This window comes from Carassius auratus, unplaced genomic scaffold (genome assembly GCF_003368295.1).
Source record: "Carassius auratus strain Wakin unplaced genomic scaffold, ASM336829v1 scaf_tig00055032, whole genome shotgun sequence".
NCBI classification, from domain to species: domain Eukaryota; kingdom Metazoa; phylum Chordata; class Actinopteri; order Cypriniformes; family Cyprinidae; genus Carassius; species Carassius auratus.
Genome location: NW_020527333.1, coordinates 2,221 through 23,729, shown reverse-complemented (window position 1 = coordinate 23,729; position 21,509 = coordinate 2,221). Strand labels below are relative to the sequence as shown.

At 34.7% G+C, this 21,509-nt stretch overlaps 1 protein-coding gene across 1 annotated transcript in view; it reads left to right on the top strand.

The window, feature by feature from the left end:
- LOC113090429 (protein unc-13 homolog B-like) overlaps positions 1-21,286 on the top strand; it is a gene marked incomplete at its 5' end in the record, with an annotated part of 28,168 nt that extends 6,882 nt beyond the window's left edge. Inside the window, 6 exons of the mRNA XM_026256248.1 lie at positions 868-1,021; positions 2,002-2,070; positions 4,931-5,020; positions 8,433-8,561; positions 17,475-17,608; positions 21,082-21,286. Of these exons, the coding sequence (XP_026112033.1) occupies positions 868-1,021; positions 2,002-2,070; positions 4,931-5,020; positions 8,433-8,561; positions 17,475-17,608; positions 21,082-21,286 (781 nt within the window). The remainder of the gene's footprint in view (positions 1-867; positions 1,022-2,001; positions 2,071-4,930; positions 5,021-8,432; positions 8,562-17,474; positions 17,609-21,081) is intronic.
- Between the last annotated feature and the right edge of the window lie 223 nt (positions 21,287-21,509).

The window sequence follows — 21,509 nt, the reverse complement described above, 5'->3', positions numbered from 1 at the left end:
TATCTTGAACAAATGGTCTTGTGGTCTGTGTGCAGTTGAATCATTTGTCATTAAAGTCATTTGACAGTAATTCATTCTAGAATTTGTGTTTGTTTGCTACCTTATTTAGCCATTGTAAATTATTTATATTCATAACAAGAGGAGAAAGAGAAAAATGTGTTTATATGGATAATTTGTTTGTTAAAAAAATATCAAATAGCACTGTATTATATGTAAGTGTGAGTGTGCAGTATACATGTTAGATGCTGTATTTAACTGAGTGTGTGTGTGTGTGTGTGTGTAAGCCCTGCAGGCCTGCTGCTATTTTTAGTCGATGTGTCTTTTCTTTCTTCTCCTATCGCTCTTTCTCTCTTATATCTTTCTTTAATGAATCTCCTCTAACAGTGGCTGTCATTACAGGCCAATTTCCTGCACTGCCCTGCGGCCCGAAACACGACAGATCTGTGTTGCGCTGTCTGTGAATTTTGAGAATATAAAAAGGATCGGGCAGCTCATTTCCTGTGTGCATATCTCAAATAATTGTTTACATGTGTGACACATACATAGTTTTTTTTTTCAATATGATAAGGATGCTACAATTCCCTGGTAAAATGTTCATAAATGTTTATTTTAAGTTTGTGCTTTGCAAAGTCATGTTTCTTATCAGTATTTCCAGTTATAATATTTCTGCGCAGTACAGAAGTTGTCTATGGGGCATTTAGGAAATGTATTTGGTTTCTATTCACTTTTTGTTGTTGTTTTAATGTTTTTGCTCAAGGGAAGTAAAATTACAGGAATCTGATGTGAAATATACATTGTTTTAGGTGTTCAGCCACACATCAGTGTGTTTATGACTGAATCTAACATCTGTTTCTCTCTCTCTTTCAGGCACTTTTCATGTCTCTCATCCAAGTACATGTGTCCCGGCGTACCCGCTGTGATGAGTAACCTACTTGCCAACATTAATGCCTATTTCGCTCACACAACAACGGCGAACACCAACATCTCGGCCTCCGACCGATTCGCAGCATCCAACTTTGGGGTTTGTCGGTCTCACTGCTGATAGATAGATAGATAGATAGATAGATAGATAGATAGATGGATGGATGGATGGACTTTTGGATTTGGATTTTTGATTAGATGGACTGATTATTAGGCTTGGGTATCGAGTATCGTGTATCGAGTATCGAATATCGAGTATCGATTGGAACCGGGACTAGCTTTGCGATTTTCCCGGAATCGTTCAAAAGTTAAAATTTCGATTCCTAGTCTCGATTCCTAGTCCGCCAACCGGAAGAAGAAGAAACCGCTGAACATCAACAAAAAAACGGAATCGCTTAATCCAGTCACAAAAACGGAATTTACAGTTTAACACGGAATGTCACAGAATTTGCCAAATTTTGAATGAATTAATCAAAAGTTGGTCATTGCACTTACATCAAATAGTGATATGGACTAGTATCTGTAAATATTAAGCCGGAAATTTCTATTTAGATGTGAATCCTGCATGTTCTGCGTGTCTGTGTTAATAAATGCATCTTCATTCATCACACACATGGAAGCACGCGTGACACTCGGAGTGATTTCAGAGTCTGTCATCTCTCTAAATAAGTAAAAGAAAAAAGTAAAAAGTTCATAGAATTAAAATTGATTTAAAAGGTCAGACTATTTCCTTCAGAAAGACCGTTAACCGTTAACTTTTTTTGACCCTGCCTCTTAAAAGAATCAGAATCGAGAATCGTTCAAATTCAGACGATACCCAACCCTACTGATTATTGAATGAAAGGATGTATGAATGGCTGATTGCATGAATGATATGGCATTGATTATTAAATAAATAGATAAAAGCATTGAAGAACAAGCTGATGAATTAATGAATGAATGGATGGATGAATGAACAGAATTACTGATGCATGAGTGAACCAATGGATGATATGTGGCTGATTTCATGGATGCTCAAATGAATAGATGGATGACAGGATGCAGAACTGATCTGTTTTTGTGACTTTGTTTCTTGTATAGAGAGAGAAGTTTGTCAAACTCTTGGATCAGCTTCACAACTCTTTGAGGATCGACCTCTCCAAGTATCGGGTGAGTTAAAGCACACGTAAAGTTAAAGCATACTGTATCTCTTTTAGAGATATCAGAAAGAAAAACACTGATCTATTATTCATCGCCATTGAGATAATTTAACCTCTCCATCACTTTTAGTGGTCCCCTACCTTAATTCACAATGATATTCAAATGCTTTACGAGTTCTTCACAGAACAGAAGGTGCATTTATTCACACGATTTGAGAAAGATTGTTCTCGACTCGCACTGCCCTTCTTGCTTTTATACAAATTGCAATGTTTGTCTTAATGCGTAACGAGAGAATCATTTCTGTCAGAGAGAAGCTTCTTCTGAAAGGTCGCTTTTGCAGTCAGATCGTGCATGACTCTCTCGAAGACATGTGGTCTGTCTGTATTTCAGTGTGAGAGCTGGAAAGCATTGACAGGGTGCTCACACACACACACACACACACACACACACTCGACTGCCAGCCATCCAGTGAGTTCAGTGGCCGTTACCTGCTCCTCTCCGGCCGTCAGCTTCCAGGCAACACGTCCTGACAGTAATACACTCCGGATCTGCTGAGCTCTGTGGATTTGACTGTAATGAAATTCTGAAGCAAAGTGAGTTTGGTTTCTCGTACGGCTCGTGTGGATTTGGCCGAGGCAGGTTTAGTTCTTCCAGGGCACTTTAACGCCTCTGCTTTATTAGATAAATTTCCACCACTTGCGGCTGTGTTGTCTGTGTTCAATAAACCTCAGGCAGATTCATATCCTCACCACTTGTACAAGATAATACGTTTCTCCAGACGTCTGGAAATCACACTGAACTCCGGAAAACGCTGGATGCTTTCTGCTCAATCTGGCCCCGTTCCACATGCTTTCAAAACAACAACTCCATCATAGCCAAAAATAGAACTGAAGAGCACAGAACTGCCTAAAGTTAAAGTGCAACGTTTGATTTCAGATAGACGGATAAAATAAACGAAGTTTCAAAACAAATATCATACACTACCGTCCAAAAATGTGGAAATTTGTAAAGTTTTAGAAGTCTCTTCCACTTAACAAGGCTGCATTTATTTGCTTAAAAATACAGTAAAAAATTTAAATATTTTTACAATTTATGAATATACAGTAAAATGTATTTTTCTGTAATGCAAAGCTAATTTTCAGAATCAATACTCTAGTCTTCAGTGTCACACGATCCTTCAGGAATCATTTTGATTATAGTTAAGGTTTTTATTTTATTTAATTAAATTTTCATGCAATAACTAAAAAAAAGTATGTTTTTAATTTTAAATAACTGTAGCCCAACATTATGTTCATAAGTATATCTTTGCTTTTCCGGCATTTCACATCACTCGAGCTTCTGCATGCTTGTTCATTACCTCAAATGTTATATATACAATAGGCTGTAAAAATGTTATTTTAATATATATACGTATATTCTCTGAGAGCAAGTGTGATGTTTGAATTTATCTTGTTTTAAGGATAACAAGACCAAAATCCAACCCAAAAATACTGTGTGAAGTGACCTGCGGCAGCAGAGGGAGGGATGGGGAATCAAAGCGACTGTGAAAACAGCCTAAATTGATTTGCACGAGTCTCTGTTTTTGGTGTCTGTTGTTGACAAACCGCTCCAGCCCTCCATTACTCGCTCTGAATAATTAGAGAGCTGCGGTGAAACACCAGCCAAGAATTACAGCAGCGTCTATAAATCTGGCATCGATAAATGTGCCGTAAGCGTCTCTTAGACCGCAGGAGTCTCTCCTCACTTTTACAAAACTATTACATAACCATCCTGACACATTCTAACCTGTTTCTCCGAGCGTGTCTTTTGCACACATGCACACGTATGCGGCATCATGCTTCCTCTTCCTCTCATGCTTACCCTGTAAATATATTGTGTACCTTCATGCAAGAACAAGCAGGCTGATAGCTTTACAGCCCTACAACACATTTTCTCTGTCTGTTGCTGGCTTGGCTCGGGCTGCTAAATCATGATATATTTTGTCATTGGTGCTCATGACGATGGAACAGGTTTCTGTTATTAATATTGCTGCATAGTGCATTCTACATAACGCTGCAGGGTCAATGAAAATGACTCATGGTGACATGTTTTTATCCATTCGTCTCTGCCAAACCTCCTCAACCAGAGTAAATGGCCATTTGAAATATTAGCAGGTGAAACACCCACCATATAGATATGTATCTTATAATATTTCAGAGGAAATCTCAGACTTTCTTCAAATGCAAATTGTTTTTATGTTGATTATAAATATTACAATTGACTTGGTAACACTTTACTTAAAGCCTTTATTTATGATGCATTATAAAAGTAGTTTTAATGTTTTTATAATGCCATGCATTGTATTATTCCTTGAATAATTGTTATCCGTTTTAAAACATTATAATAATGCATTTATATTATATATATTATTATAATAATAATATAATATTAATGCATACTGTATCAATGCATATAAATGCACAATAATATATTATTTTATTATATATAATTTCAACTTTTTTTAATCTTGTCTAGTTGAGTCATGTTTGACTTTTTTTTAGACTTTAGATCAGTTTTTACATTGTATTGAAATCAACTGAAATCAATCTACAGCCACATATATCATCATTAAAAGACATTATTTGGGTTCTTTGTGTAATTTAGAGCGTACAAACTACATATTTTGTTACTTTTTTGCCAATATAGGCCTATCTATTCCATCCTACTGAGCTAATGTGCAGTTTCCCTCTGTTCATCTGTCTCTTAAACATATATATTCATCAAATCCATAGCCAACTCTATAATCTTAATCTATTTATCTTCTTTGACAGATATGCTCTGCAAATAACAGAGAAATGGATGGATGATCTGATGTTAATTCTGTTTGCAGGATAACTTCCCTCCTGGAAATCCAGAGAGACTCCAAGACTTGAAATCAACCGTCGACCTGCTGACGAGCATCACCTTCTTCAGGATGAAGGTACGACACTGTCTCTCTCACACACACACACACACACACACACACACAGACACACTCACATACATAGAGAGAGAATTATGCAAGCTTTTACACTAGAATTAAAGCAGCGTGACTCAGCACTGTGACTCACACACACAATAAAAACCCTCATGCATCTCATGAAAGAGAATTCTTTCAATTAAAATATGAATGATTTTTTTTTTTTTGTGACTTTCATTGGCAGTCAAAACATGATGGTAGTTGTTATTCAGTGTGAAGGACTTTCCTGGTTCCACAATAATTTCCTGCATTAAATAGTCAAGTATATTCAACAAAAATTTAATTAAAAAAGAAAATAATCCTCTTCTGGAATTAAAAAAATATTTAATGCATAGAGAAAATTTTAAATGTTATTTATCTATTTATTTTAAGTATTATTTTCATGACAATTAAGCACATTTTCCCCCAAATTCTCATTACTGTAATACATCGTCAGTGTCAGTTTTTTCAATACAAATTAATTTTAGAAAATTATAATGATGTTTAAATGCTTTTGTAATTTTAATAACATAGTATTATTATTTTTTTTAATTATAGCAATTATATTTTTACATTATTTATTATAGTAAGCTTATAAAGCAATGCTAATATGCTTAATTTTCATGAAAATGAAAATGAATTTAATCTCTAAATATATATTTTTTTTTTTTTTTTTTTATGCTTATATAATTTGGGGTGAAATATGACCCTGGCGAGTTCTTGACTAGTTTTGAGTAATTGAGCCTGGTTGTGAAATTCAGCTATATTTGACGTTCTGATAGAGATCTGCTGTTGATTGTCTCGGGTGTTAATGAGCTGCTAATCACAGCTTTCCTGATAAGAGTCCTGCACTGAGAGACTTCAGATGTGATTCACTTCAGCAAGCAACGACAAAGTAAATATATTCTCTGATTGTTTTCACATTCTGCTTCATCAGCCGCCAAAATATAAAGCTGTGCTGCTTTACACTCAGTAATGAAATATGTTTCACCATCGCTGCAGGGTTTCAATGATTTCTCATTTGTTTGCATGAAATAAAAAAATCTTTTGGCTCTTGAAATATGCAATTGAGTCAAATTTATTTTGAGCACAATAACTAGAACCACTAGTTCTTGGGGTCCCGTGGCAATATAACTGTATTTGACATATAGCTCAGCTCTGTGGGAGAGAATACCGCATTTTTTGAGAATCATAAAGAATACGCTGATTTCTCACTGTTGGGGAGCCAGGAAATATATTCAGAGCAAATGTGCCTGTAAAACCACTGTAGGGTGCAGCATTTATATATTTATATATATTACAGCAATATTCCAGGCGTTTTGTCTTTGTAGTCATCCTCTAGATGAGATTGCGGCTGCTGAGCTTGATTTTTAATACTGTATATGACTGACTGACTTGTAATCGCAGGTCAATATGAGTTGGAAAAAACCTTCATATCCACTACAGAGAATAAACAGTGATTGATTTTTCTCCCTTTCTCCTCCCGGGCTATTACAGTTCATTTGCACAGTTTTGTCAGATTTAGTCCATGCTTAGAAACATAGACATTGGCAGCCATTGGCCACAAATATACTGTATGCAATTATACAAACACAGACAGACATGTGAAGTTTTCTGTGTCATTAAATCACATATTTTATTATTAACTCATAACCTATCAACTGTGCACTTGCATTGCATTATGACTCGAATGTATTGATCTTAATCAAGTTTAAACAACGAGAAGTTGGTGTTGAATGTGTTGGACTTTTTTGCAGATCGGTAATGTTTTTTGCAAAACTGTATGTAGGTCAATGATGATGCAACTTTTAAAAACTAGGACTGTAGTGAAGCAGCTTGTATTATTAATATAAAAAAAAGTTACACATACAGTATAATTATGAACTTATACAATATTTTCATATCAACATATATATATATATATATATATATATATATATATATATGTTAATATACATAAATAGAAATATATTATATTCCTAAGGACTTGGCTTGTATTTTACACTTGATTTTTATAAGAATCACCCTTGTGATCATCTCCTGATCATTTTTGTCACTGACCCACATCCAGATTTGATGGACTGTGAACTACTTGAATTAAGGAGTGTGTTTGGATGAGTCATTGTAGAGAGTAGACTGAGGCAGGAGGAGATGATGTCACACACACACACACACACACACACACACACAGTGCTGTCAGTTCATTAGCCGGGCCTTGCATCCTATAAAAAGCGCTTCGTCATTTTAATAACGGACAGTTAGAGTGGACTGAGCAGGCAAATCAGTGAAGCGCGGCTAAAGAGGCAGAGGAAGCTCCGCCCACTGAGAAAGCACCGCCAGGCACTGAATAAAACTCTAACTGTCACAATGCATTATGGGTAATGGAAGAGCGCCCATGCCAGGGTGATGTTTATTCCTGCCCTTAGCGGCTGCATTCAGAAACACCAACACAGCACACGTGGAGGAATGGGACACATTAGGCGTTACATAAGGCAAAAAGAAACGCATACTAATCTGTACATTCTCATGTTATTCATTTATATACTCTGAGCGAGTGTTTTTAGTCTCTTATTCTGAGCAAAGAAATAAATAAAGAAAAAAATGTTTGTCATCTCTAATCAGTATAAGTATAGACTTATGCAAGTGATTGTGATTGTGGGCAACAAAACATGACTAAAAAACTGAACTTCACTGAAAGTCTTGACCTGAACTAGAATGCAACACTCTAGGAGCTGCATGGTGAGTTATTATGTATGTGATTGCTAGTCAACAAAGTCTTTTTGGATTCAAATTAGACCAATCTACTTTTTTTTTGTATTTGTAACTGACTTTAATAATTTATGAAGAAAAAAGACTGGTCTTAACAGTTTATGCACCTGACCCCAAGGACATTGTTTTTAACATTTTTACAACATATACAATAGAACTAGATTAGTAACTCATACAAAATTTGTATATATATATATATATAGCTTCTTCAGAGATAAAAAAAAAAAATGAAAACAACAAAAATGCAGCTAATGTGCATTCTTTATTCATCATTTGGTAGAAGTGGTGTTAAAATTTAAGTGGTGTTTTTTTTTTTTTTTTTCTTAGCAATTTTCCCCAACCAAAGTGATATTAACACATCGGACGGGCATCATAATTATGACTTCCCAACTCATAAACACAAACTTCCCAGGAGGACTTGAACACACCATAATAGCACAACACTCCATAGCAACTAAATCATTATGACATCATCCACCTAGAGCACAGCAACACTGAAAACCTTTCAGAAGGCCATAGAAACTACAAACCACACACAACACTTAAGAAACTGCAGCTATCCTGGCTTACTGATGTTGTGTGTGTGTGTTATTGGACTAACTGTGAGTGTGTTTTTGTGCTGTAGGTGCAGGAGCTGCAGAATCCTCCCAGAGCCAGTATGGTGGTTAAGGACTGTGTGAAGGCCTGTCTGGACTCCACATACAAATACATCTTTGACAACTGCCATGAGCTCTACAACCATCTGCTGGACCAGGTAAGAGATTAAGAAAGGTTAAGAAAGACTCTTAAGATCAATACGGCCACAAACATACTAAAATGCATGAATGCAGAATGTGTTTCCACAAGTGGTGCAATAGCAGGGAAAACCCACGGGGTGTACTTCTACGGTTAGTTTTCTCTTTCTGGGCAACTACTGTCATGGTGGACCAGTTGTTGGTTAAAGTGAAAGTGTAGCTCAATGCTAAGGATGTTTTCTATTGACTTAGTTAGGCAAGTGGTTCAGTTCTTCACTGACCCTGTCACTAACTAACTAAATAAGACCTAATGCATGGATCCAATATAATGAAACACATCCGGTTTCTTTTCCAATTGTTTAATTTCTCTTAAGATATTAACAACCACGTTTTTAAGTATTATGATATACTGTATTTTTCGGACTATAAGTCGCACCTGAGTATAAGTCGCATCAGTCCAAAAATACGTCATGATGAGGAAAAAAACATATATAAGTTGCACTGGACTATAAGTCGCATTCATTTAGAACTAAGAGAAAACATTACCGTCTCCAGCCACGAGAGGGCGCTCTATGTCTTCAGTGTAGACTACAGGAGAACTGAGCAGCATAGAGCGCCCTCTGGCGGCCGGAGACGGTAATGTTTTCTCTTGGTTCATTTCTCTTTCATTTCTCGATTCATGTCAAATTAATTTTGATAAATAAGTCGCACCTGACTATGAGTCACAGGACCATCCGAACTATGAAAAAAAGTGCGACTTATAGTCCAAAAAATACGGTAAACTTGCCTGCATTTGTCCATTTAGGAGCAAGAAGACACAAAATAGAGCTCAATTCAGTATTTGCACGCTTGAGATATAGCTTTCTCTGCATGAATTGAGTTCTCATTCGTGTCTTCTTATCGCTTGAATATTTAAATTGTCAAAACACATGCAACTGATAAACTTTCAGTCGTCCAGTGATAAATGTTTTGTAATGTGCAGCGCTGAGCTGAATAATAACAAATGTGGTTTCAACAGCAGAGACTTGGTTGGCAAAACACGGTTGGCCTTGAGTATTGTGTTTTGTTGAATATGTTCTGGATGGCATGCTTGCAATGCGTTTTCCAAGCAGTGACATCTGTGATTGTGTGGAGTGTTTCGTGAAAAGAGAGTGTGCTGAATGAGAGAAGGGTGTTTCCTTGCTGGAAGAGAGCATCTCTCTCTTCTCAGCCCGGTTGTAAAGTAAATGCAGTGTTATGACACAATTTATTTCTGATGTTGTTGCTGTCTGTGTGTGGGTGTGTGTGGTCGCTTCGATCTGATCTCTCCAGTCAGACATGACCACAGAATTTCTCATGGTCCATTCGCACGACACACGCACTAACACAGTGGCTTTCACGCGTTCACACACAACATGATCTGATGCACTGACCCCAGAATCCTCCGTCACAGTGTCACGCTTGCAGAAAGTGTCTAGCCGTGGTGTTTTCGCTCTCTGACACTGTGTCAGTATTTCATTGATTTTTAAGGTTCATAGAGCAGTAGTTCACAAAAATGAGTTCCAGTCCCATCTACTTTCCTCTATTAAACACAAAAGGAGATTTTTGGAAGAATGTTCATGCTGCTCTTTACTGCATTTTGACCAGAGCTTGCCAACTTCCATCAGCATAGAGAATCACTCTGTAATATAGTATATTCCAAGTTTTTCTTTCGTATTAATCTAACTTTTATATATAAATATATATATATATAAAATATGTTTAAACGTACGAGTGAGATTTAAGAACATTTAAGCACATTAATCTATTAGTGTCATGTGTGCAGATATTTTATTTAAAAACAAAGCCATGAGGTGTTATGTTTATATGCTATTAAGGTATTTATTATTATTTATAAATATAGATTTTATTTGTATCTTTTTAGATTCCATTTATTTTTGTTCAAGTTTTAGTAATTTTGTTATGTTTTTGTCATTTGTATTAGTATTTCATTTTTTAATTTAGCTTTCATTTATTTTATTTTATTTTAGTTATTATTTTCGTGTTTTAATGTCAGTTTTAGTAATTTTATGTGCCTTTGTCATTATTTTTTTTTCATTTTACATTTAGCTGTATTTGTTATTATCATCATTTATTTTTATTTATTATTATATTAAGTTTGATTTTTATTTATTCAGATTTTCTTATATTTTCAAGTTTCATTTTAACTTTAGTTTTTTTCTGTGCTTTTGCCATTTTGATTAGTTTATTAGTTTTAATTTTTTTTAACCTTTAAATTTAGATTTTTTTAAGTTTTATTTCAATTTCAGTATTTTTTTTGTCTAGTATTTATATATATTTATATTTCAGCTTTATTGGAATTAACTAAATCTATTTTCAGTAGTTAGTTTTGATAACACTGATCCTGTCCTGCAGAAATCCTCATGTTTCTGTGTTTATACTGTACGTTTATTGAGCTCTGAAGGGCAGGACTGTCAGCATCACCAGCCCAAAATAACAGATTATAGCGGATTCCCCAAACACAACACAGCTAAAATTACAACACAGAGTTTAACTCTCACTAGTAGAGAGGTTTATTTTTAGTAGCTTTTGGAGCAGAAATGACCCATCTTCTTCTCTAAATGAGGCAAAGGCCCCATGGAGAGGAAAACAGGGTTTTATCTGGTGCACATGGAATGTTCTTATTATCTTATATATAAAATATAGCAGCATCACTGAGAAGTAGGTTGGTTATGTTATATAATCATCTCAAAGAGCTCTTAAGACACGTGCGCGGGAAACAAGCAAATCCTGTTAGTGTGATGTGAGTGAAGGAAATCCGTGGAAACATGAGGACTTGAAAAGAACAAAGATGCATGGTTGGTGGAAATAAGATGAGACGCAGTGAGTCAGAACAACTGGCAGAAAATGTACAGAGATAAAGAGATTAAAAAACTGACAGAAAATACTTCAGTGAATTTCACAAAACCAGTCAGGAACATGCATGGGTCATATTTCATCTTCCAAAAAAAGAATGTATGAATCTCACACCCTACTCCAACTTACATCATCAGAAAACTTTATTTGCAAAAAGTTAAAAATTGTACTTCCACAAAAAAGGGAAAAAATATTTTCAATTTTGCATAAAGAAACTAATTTCATCATATGATAAGGATTAAATAATATAATAATTATAGTAATATTTATAATAATTAATTATTAAATGATTATTTTTAATAATTATATATTATTTAGTCATATTGTGTGCTATTTTAATGCTGATTTATACATATAAAAAACATACTTTATTACAGTAGTATAGTGTTCCAGTTATATTTTCCTTTTGACCTTCCAAGAAAAATAAATAAATAAATAAATTCAGTTTGCATTAAAAAGTTAGCGCTATTTTTACTATTTTCATGATGATTATTTACATTTTAATTGTTCCTAAGTATGAAATTAAATTCATAATTATAACAATATGTAATCATTCATAACTAAATGATACAAAATAGTGTTGCAATGATTAATTATTTTACAAATTATATATTGTCATTTCACTTTAATGCTGATATAAAGTAATGAAAATGTTACAATTAATCAATAAATAAATAAATACAAATGGTTAATGGGATTTAAAATAGGCGTCCTTCTTTATGCAAAATATTATTATTTATTTTTTTCTATTAGATTAAATATAGTCTGTTGTTCCCAAGACATCCAGCTATTTATACTAAACCCTTTACATTTGCAGTTATGATCTATAAATAAATAAACTGTACATATTGCAGTAGAAGCAATTAGCAGAGCGTGTAGCTGTGATTTACACGATGCATGTTAAACTCACACCTGAAAGAGCATCACCAGAAACATGCAATCATGCAAAGCCCTTAAAACACCTTTTAATTAGAGGTAATAGTTATTTATAGGTATATGCAGAGCACCGGCGTGTGTTTTAGATGATTAGAGATATATTTTCTATCTTAATACCATGGGCTTCAGGGACATTCTTTTTAATCAGAAACATACCAACCCACAAATTATTACATTTAAATGAATGTTTTTAATTTTAAAATTCAGATTAACCTGAACCTGATAATCTCAAAAACCACAGTATTGTCTCAAACTGTGCTCAGATGTTGTCAAGGATTGTAAAATGCTGTTTCATGTTGGCTTTTAGTCTCACGAGCAATGAAAAAGCAAGCTAAAGTATGGCTTGAGGGTGAGATCTGGATGAAATGACTCCAGACCTGCTGCAGGGCCTCGTTTCACCACAGACAATCACCAAACACAATGATTCTGTTGAGGGAAGACAATTACCTCAGAAAAGACAGAGAGAGTTTGGAGCAGCCCATCTTCATCCAGAGGGGAGGATGAGGATGGAAGAGTCCATTGTGTGTCATGGAGGGGGAATCTCAGCACACAGAACATCATGCTATCTCCATGTATGTCAGCACATTGATTTGTGTCAAGGTGGATTAAATTGTGCATAAAAACATCTCCCAAATCCATGAATATAAAGTTAAAGTTGATTAGTTACTTGTAGCTGTATAACATCAAACACTTTTTGCAACTGGATAAACTAGAAAGGGATTATATAATTTATTTTTCAAATTCTTTAAAAAAAAATTTATTCCAAAGAGAGACATTTGGATTTTTTAATCATTGACATATAATAATTTGCTCTGAAATAGCTTTCTTTTGCAGTTAATGTCACTTCAGTCAATTAGTGCCAAACTCCTACTTCCAGACCGCCTACTTTTCACGATCTAGTAAAATCATGTCCCTGCCTACATAATTGAATGTTAATGATTTCAAAAGGCAAACATGTTTTGTGGAAAGAACATGCATTGATTAAGTACACACAAGAAGACAAGGAAAGGAAACAGCACAGTCAAACAATATGATATAAACCCTTTCTCATTTAATCCGTTTCTAATTTCAGGCTGTGCATCTTTTTTTGCAAGTTGACAGACCTGATTAAGAACATTATCTGTATCTAATTTTTAATTCAATCTGCAGAGATACAGTACATGCACGCTAAAGAAGGATACAATATTTATCTTTGCAAAATCATCATCATCTGCACTGGAACAATCAGTTCTTTTATACCATCTGAAGCACATACACACACACACACACACACACACACACACACACACACACACACCCTGAGGAAAATACATCCTTCATTTAATCTCACGTTTGGGTGGAGTGACTCAGCTGCATGAGAAATAGTCTTGAAGTGTGTGTGTGTGTGTGTGTGTGAGTGTGTGTGTGTGTGTGTGTGTGTGTGTGTTTGTGTGTGTGTGTGTGTGTGTGTTGTCCTTTGCCTCGTAATGATAACCTCACTTGTGTCTCAGTGTGATGACAGGCAGATGTGAGCACTCTTTCTTGTAATTGTCTCCTTGAACTTGAATTAGAGAGTGACACAAACACACACACACACACACACATACACACACACACACAGTCACAGAGTAAATAAAGCAAGATCAATGTAAAGTTAAATGATCCAAACAGTCTTTTAGGAGGAATGAATTAAAAAACTACATGCTTATATTTTTTTAATTATAAATATTACTCCTCATCATTCATATGTAATGTAACGAATCCTGCTGTTACACATTCATAACAGGAATCAAGGACATGTGTTTCTCTCAATCTACAGATACAGCAGTAGAGGAATGTGAGCTGGTGTTGTGCTCCTGCTCTGACTCTAATCTAATTCAGCACATATTACTCAACGCCCTCAAGGAGCTGCTTTTTCCTTGAGTAAAACTGTGTTTCGCAGGCTTACATACCACATACAGGCCCATATACACAACACAGATGTCAGGATGAAAGTCTCTTTTATGAATCACTTGTTAGACTCCAACGGACCTTATATGTGCATGTGTGTTCAGTGTATTACCTGCTGTAGACTAGTACACACAGAGGTCTTAGTGTTCAACTGTATGGTGCTTAAGACAAAATGACTGAATAATAAAACACTCGCTGCTGTGGCCTTACAGGAAGCACCATGCTTGAGAGATAGGGAGAAAAATCCTTATTGTTGTACAAAAACACACAGCAGTAAATTTTTTCTTGTGTTTACCATTGGACGCAATGTGGCATAGAGCATGTTTTAATGCATGTTACATAGTCCATGATGCATTTTTGCCCTGTTTAGTAAGAGCTGAATTGACTATTTTAATATGTTTCTGTCAAATGATCCTTAAAAAGACACATGCTGATAAATCAAATATATCACTAGTCTTTCTGACATCAAACATATCAGACATCACACCCCCTTTAAAATAATCAGATTTTTTTTTTTTTTTTTTGCAGCCTGAAATGAAAATAGACACAGTTTTTGTTTTATGCAGTTTTATTTTCTCAGTGCAGTATTAAATTAAGTATTCATTTCTTTCAAAAAAAAAAAAAAAAAAACTTACACAGTCTTTGACCCTAAAAAGAAACTCAATTATGGCCCCAAAAATAAATACATAAATAAAACATGACTAGAATTATAATTGAATGGAATTATAAAATAATTTAATCGACACAGTGGATAATGTTTCAGCACCCTGGACAGTGAACGAACACGGTGAATTGTGCTTCAGCACCACAGATAGTGAATCGACACAGTGAACAATGTTTCAGCACCATGGACAGCGAATCAACACTGTATATTGTGCTTCAGCACCTTGGACAGTGAACCAACACAGTGAATTGTGCTTCAGCACCACAGACAGTGAATCGACACAGTGAAAAAAATTCAGAACCATGGACAGCGAATCAATACAACATATTGTGCTTCAGCACCATGGACAGTGAAACAACACATAAAGATGCAGTACCATGGACAGTTCCAGCTCACACATATCCCACAGTACTACTGGAATACAATTCTTGAAATTCCAGAGACCATAGAATTCCAATGCTCTCATGTGTAAGTGAGAATTGTCTTGCCGTGGAAAACAGCCCAGAGAGATGCCCGAAATAAACCTGGCATGATGCCCAGTTGTCCATCAGACAGAAGTGCATTGTGGGAGAGGCAGTGGGAGGGAAGTGAGAGTGCTGATTTTACCATCCAGATTGATAAACAAACATTCCCCCAGAGTAAACTCTGACCTGTGTGCCAAGAGATGGTGGCACCTGTAATTCAGCCAATCACACTCATTGTGTTATAGCTGGTGTTTATAAAAGCACATTGAATGTTGATTTCTTTGGATTTAGGTGACTTTCATATTGCAGCAAGGTTGTCAGTCTTATTTAGAACAATACCTGTGGTTCTCTGTATTAATTTATGTTATATCAGTACTTCTATAAAATGCTTGTGTTTGTCTAGAATGTAAGTATAGCTATAAAAACATGTTGAATTCCTGTCTATGCATTTGGCAGATGCTTTCATCCAAGTGTGGCTTACATGCATTTAACGTTTGTATTTTGTTAAGTGCTTGCATTTCCTAGGAAAGTCTTGAGAGCAAGTTTAGCATATATGTGCTGTTTAAATGTGCTTACAGTGTACTTTTTATATAAGTGAATGTTTCACAGCTTAATCGCTGTTAAACACTAATGTTTTGCTGTAGCTGTCAGTCTTTCTCAGGTTATTCGAAATTGGCAGAAAGTGTGAGGCAGTGCGAGACAAAACTCCTGTTAAGTGTTTGAGGAAGGACTATGAGGAAGGAAAACAAAAATGTAAAAAAAAAAATCCTTGAAATTGCACTACCATCACATTTCTGGTTTTATTTTGCCCAATTCATGAATCTTTTTATTTTATTTGGCCTTGGCTTGTGAGCCTTTACCTTTTCCTTTTTTTAAGTGCACTTACAGGACCCTGAAAAACAGTCAAGTTTGTCTTTGCAATTATTTATCAAAATGTAATTGTTCCATCCCTGAAATTACCTTCCTTTTCTTTTGATGTCAAAAGGCTGCACAGATTATTAGATATGCCAACAGCCAAAAAGGTTTTAAGGCATTATTTTAGTAAACCTGAATTCAGGTCTGAATCCTTCCTTATATGTGATGCCCATTTTCTTCAGTATTTACCTTTTATTTTATTCTGTTTTACCATTTACCTTTGTTAAACATCCTGTTCAGCTTGGCTTGACGTTGTATGTCATAGGTTGTTGTCATGTCATTTTGACTTGCAAGATTCAATGCAACATCTTGATACTTCCTAATATTATCCTTCACTGTGATTGCAAGCATTATCTATAGATTAAAAAAATAAGTAACTATTAAAAATAATTAAATTTCAGGAGATGAATGTGACTCAGGGATACCATTGCTAACCAGGGATTTACTGCACAATGATTAAGGATAAGGTTTTTACTTACAGTTTCTACCCAATAAAATATAACTTTGCAAAAAAAAAAAAAAAAAAAAATTCTATCTTGAAATACCTTTTTATTTTATTTTTTTTACTTCTTATTTTGAATCATGTTATGCCAACTTGAGGCCTCCAGGTTAAGAACTACTGAGTTGGTTACTAGTCTAATCAAATAGTACTCTACTTTTAGTCTACTGTTGTACATAGACTAGTAGGATCCTGAACACTGACGACTGTGTTAGAGTAGCTTTAGTAAATGGTTTAGTTGAAGTCGTTGCGGAACACGGGATTTTCATAATTAATGAAGACGTTAATGAGCTTAAAAGACAGGAAACACAAAATATGAATGTGCTGTTCGTGTGTGTGTGTGTGTGTGTGTGTGTGTGTTTACATGCTGGTAAAAATAATAATTAGCTGAATGCACTGTAAGTCTTTTTGATAATAGCATCTGCTAAATGCATACATGTAAATGTAATGTAATGTATGTGTGTGTGTTTGCACTGCCTAATAAAATGTGTCTCATGAAGCAAAAACACTTTACCAGAGTGCCGAGTGTTCAGATTCTCCTCTGTCCCATCAGTTAACCAGACTGAATTATTTAAACTCCAAACACGTGGGAGAGATTTTCATTATCCGTATAAATCTTCTGTCTTTCCAGGCTAAAAAGCAGGATCTGCCGCGTGAGGAACAGGGTCCGTCCATCAAGAACCTGGACTTCTGGCCCAAACTGATCACACTGATGGTGTCTGTTATTGATGAGGACAGAATGGCCTACACACCCATAATTAACCAGTGCGTATCTCACACACACTAACACATTTTGAAGCCATCTGAATGTTACTGTACCATATGTTGTTGAGTTCCCTCCACAGGAAAGAAAAAATAGCAAAGAGATATCTTAAATATAAAATCTGTTTTTTTTTTCTAGAAAAACAAAAACAGATTTAGTTTAAAACTGTGCATTCTAATCGACTGATTGTTTTCAATTTTAAGAAAAAACAAAGTTAATCTTTCAATTAAACTAAGAATCTCTTCCGACAGTCTTCTGAGATATAAAACAGCAACATCTAAACAATAAAACAATCTTTTTATTAAGATTTGATTTTGGGAAGGTCTGAACATTTCCATATTGCAGTATTTCATAGATATATTGCAATGAAATGCAATATGTGACGTGTGTGTGTGTGTGTGTGTGTGTGTGTGTGTGTGTGTGTGTGTGTGTGTGTGTGTGTGTGTGTGTGTAAAACAGACATCGATAGCAGTTTCTCCAACAGAAATTCACAGGCAGGCATTAGTTGTGAATAATTCAACATCCTGGACAAACCCAGAGAAGAATCGTCTTTCTCTCAATTTGTTTTCCTTCCGCTTCAAGTGTTTCTGTTTATTCAACTCTCTCTTATCATTTATCTCACCTTTTGCAGTAGTCTGTTTGTGTGAGATGTTACTGGACTTATAGTGTCATTAGTTCTGGTCTCGATCAAACAAAGGAAATCTAGATTTGCTGTTTTGTTTCTAAGTTTTGGATGAAATTCAGCATCAGACTCACTCTAATATAAAATTACATTGCAGCAAAACAACAACAACAACAATCACTGTTAAGTATGCAAATATTACAATGACATCATACCATATGTTAAATGATGGAAGTTCCATTAAGTCAGTGTTAAGTCAGATTTTGAAACCTTAATCCTACTTTTATTAAGGTTTAAACTTCACAAAATCTAAAATCAGATTGTACATTGAGGTTCTTCGTAGATAAAGTATGAATAGAGTCTGTGGGGTCGGAGATTGGTGCTGAATTATTTGTTATTTGTTTAGAATGAGCTCTGAGCAGAACATTGGAGGAATATCTGCACAGCGCTGCCACACAAACGATGAAATAAAATAAATAAATCTTTGTTTCCACAGGCAGCAAAAAAGCAAATCCATTCCAAACCACATTTATATATGGCTTGAACTCCAAATAAATCAGTTTTTTGAAAATGCATTGGATTTCAGGTTTTGAAATATTAGGGATGCCACATTTTTCAAATGTCATGCACAAAGTATCATCCCATGCTGCGCCTGAATTCACTCTTTTCCATTGTAATGTGGAACTTGTGTGCAATTTTACACAGAATATGCATGATTATGTGCATTACAGCAATGCCTCAAAAGGTCACACTTCTGCTCAAAAGTCTGGGGTTGGTAAGATTTTTGTAATGCTTTTGAATGAACTCTCTTCTGCAAGGCTGCATTTATTTGATCAAAAATACAGTAAAAACAGTAACATTGAGAAATATTATTAGAATTTTAAGTGTGTGTGCCTTCTATTGTAGTATATTTTAAAATATAATTTATATCTGCGATCAAAGCTGTATTTTCAGCATCATTCCTCCAGTCTTCAGTGTCACATGATCTTCAGAAATCATTGTAATATGCTGATTTACTGCTCGAGAAACATTTCTGATTATTATCGATCTTGGAAACAGCTGTGCTGCACAATATATTTGTGGAAACCTTGATACATTTTATTTACCAGGATTCTTAGATAAATACAAATGTCAAAAGAACAGCATTTATTTGAAATCTTTTGCAACATTATAAATGTCTTTACTGCAACTCTTGATCAATTTAATAAGTAAAATTTAATACAAGTATCAATTTCTTTTAAAATAATTCTTACCAATCCCATTTTAAATGGTTTCATGTAATGAGTTGAGTGCAGGGAGACTTCTGACTTTCCATCCTCTATTTCTACACTACTTAAAGTCATCATGACTTTATTTCCTTATTACATGTTCCTGGTCTTATTATGAACAATTCATCACTGTGTGCTGTTATAAGAAACAATGTTTGTCTTAATAATCTTTCATCATAATAATAATGACATCCTCCGCATTCTTCCTCCCAGCAGATAAAATCAGTTTTGCACAATAAATCACTTTACAGAAGCAAAACGGCCTGTGAATGATGTTTCATGCTGAATTTAAGTCAATGCTGTACAGCAGCAGCTGATTACATTATCTGAACAACTGGATCTGTTCCTTCAGCATGGTTGGTCAGTCCTAAAGATAAAGAGTGATTAAGAGAGAGAGAGATGCTCCCTCCTTAATCAAGCATAGTAAATGACTCTAGTTAGGAACATGTCCTTCCATCACTATAAGAGTTCATGATCAGTGTGTTCATCTGAATCCATATGTGTCCATCTCTGAGAGCTTCTTCTGTCCCTCCTGAAGCAATTAAACCGAGTTGGGTCTGGTGTAGATTGATCTGAGATCGTTTTTGATCAGTGAGGGAGAGCAGAGAACTGATTGCTTCACTCGCTGGTGTGGTACGGAGGCGGTTGCCATGGAAACAGCTCGTGCGATGGGTAGTAGAGTGAAATTGGTGTCCATAAGCAGAATGTGCTCGCGTGTGAAAAACAAAGGTCTAAAACTGGATGAGACCCTCTTAGACCCCTCTCTTCTCTCTGTCATAGTAATGGAAGGACGTGTTCCTAACCCAAGTTATTTCATATGATCAGTCACACTTGTGTGGGGTATGCATGTGTTTTTCGGAGGGTTTGTGTGTTGAGTAGCAGATGGAGTCAAGACCAGACTTAGACCTCTAGAACTGAAACTGATGGATTTATTGCAATATTTATTTAATTTCAAATGCTTACTTATAATTCATTCTTCATTTTTTCTTTCTTTAGGAATTTACTTATAACAATGGGTCATGAAAATATATATTTAGCAAATTTATTACTACATTAATTATTTATAAATCTTTCGTTTTCTTTTTCTTTCTTGAGAGTTTATAAATAAACAATATTCCAATAAAAAGACATGAAAATATATTATTTAACAAAATTTATTTCAAACACTTATTTGTTTATTCTTTCTTTATTTCTTTTTAAATTTCTAAATAAATTAATTCTAATAAAAGGTGATTAAAATGTATATTTAGCAAATTTAATATTCCGTTTATTATTCTTTATTTCATTTAATGTTTTATTTATTTTTTTAATAAACATAATTCCAATAAAATAAAAAGTCATTCAAATTTAACTAACTGATATATATATATATATATATATATATATATATATATATATATATATATATATATATATATATATATATATATATATATATATATATTATGTGTTATGTATTTATAAATATTTGTAAAATAAATGTTTAATTTTTAAAGCAATTAATTACACCACAGAAAAATTTATGAAGATTAAGACCACTTGATCAGAATCTTTCAGATGCTGTATATGATTTATTTAATTTCAGGTTCCCTCAAGAGTTGAATATGGGTAGAATTAGTGCCGAAATCATGTGGAACCTCTTCGCTCTGGATATGAAGTACGCAATGGAGGGTGAGTTTCTCCTGCTCTGTTTATTACCATCTCTGTGGGGTTACTGGCGTGGTTTTTCTTCTGACATGGTTTCTGTTCAGATCGTAGACCAACACATGTCACAGATCGATTGTTTCTGAGCAGAACTCAAGCTGGTTTTACATCACTGTTGACTGAGTGTTTTGAGAAAAGTCACGTGATTCATGTTTATGTTCAGTTCTTTCTGTAGCATCTTTCATGTTCTACAAGCAGAAGTATTTTTTGGTTTGGGTAGCAGTTTAGTTGCTCTGAAGTCTCCCTACAGCACGAATAGCATTATTTGAACCAAAAACAGTTAGTGTAATGATATGCAAATGAGGGCAT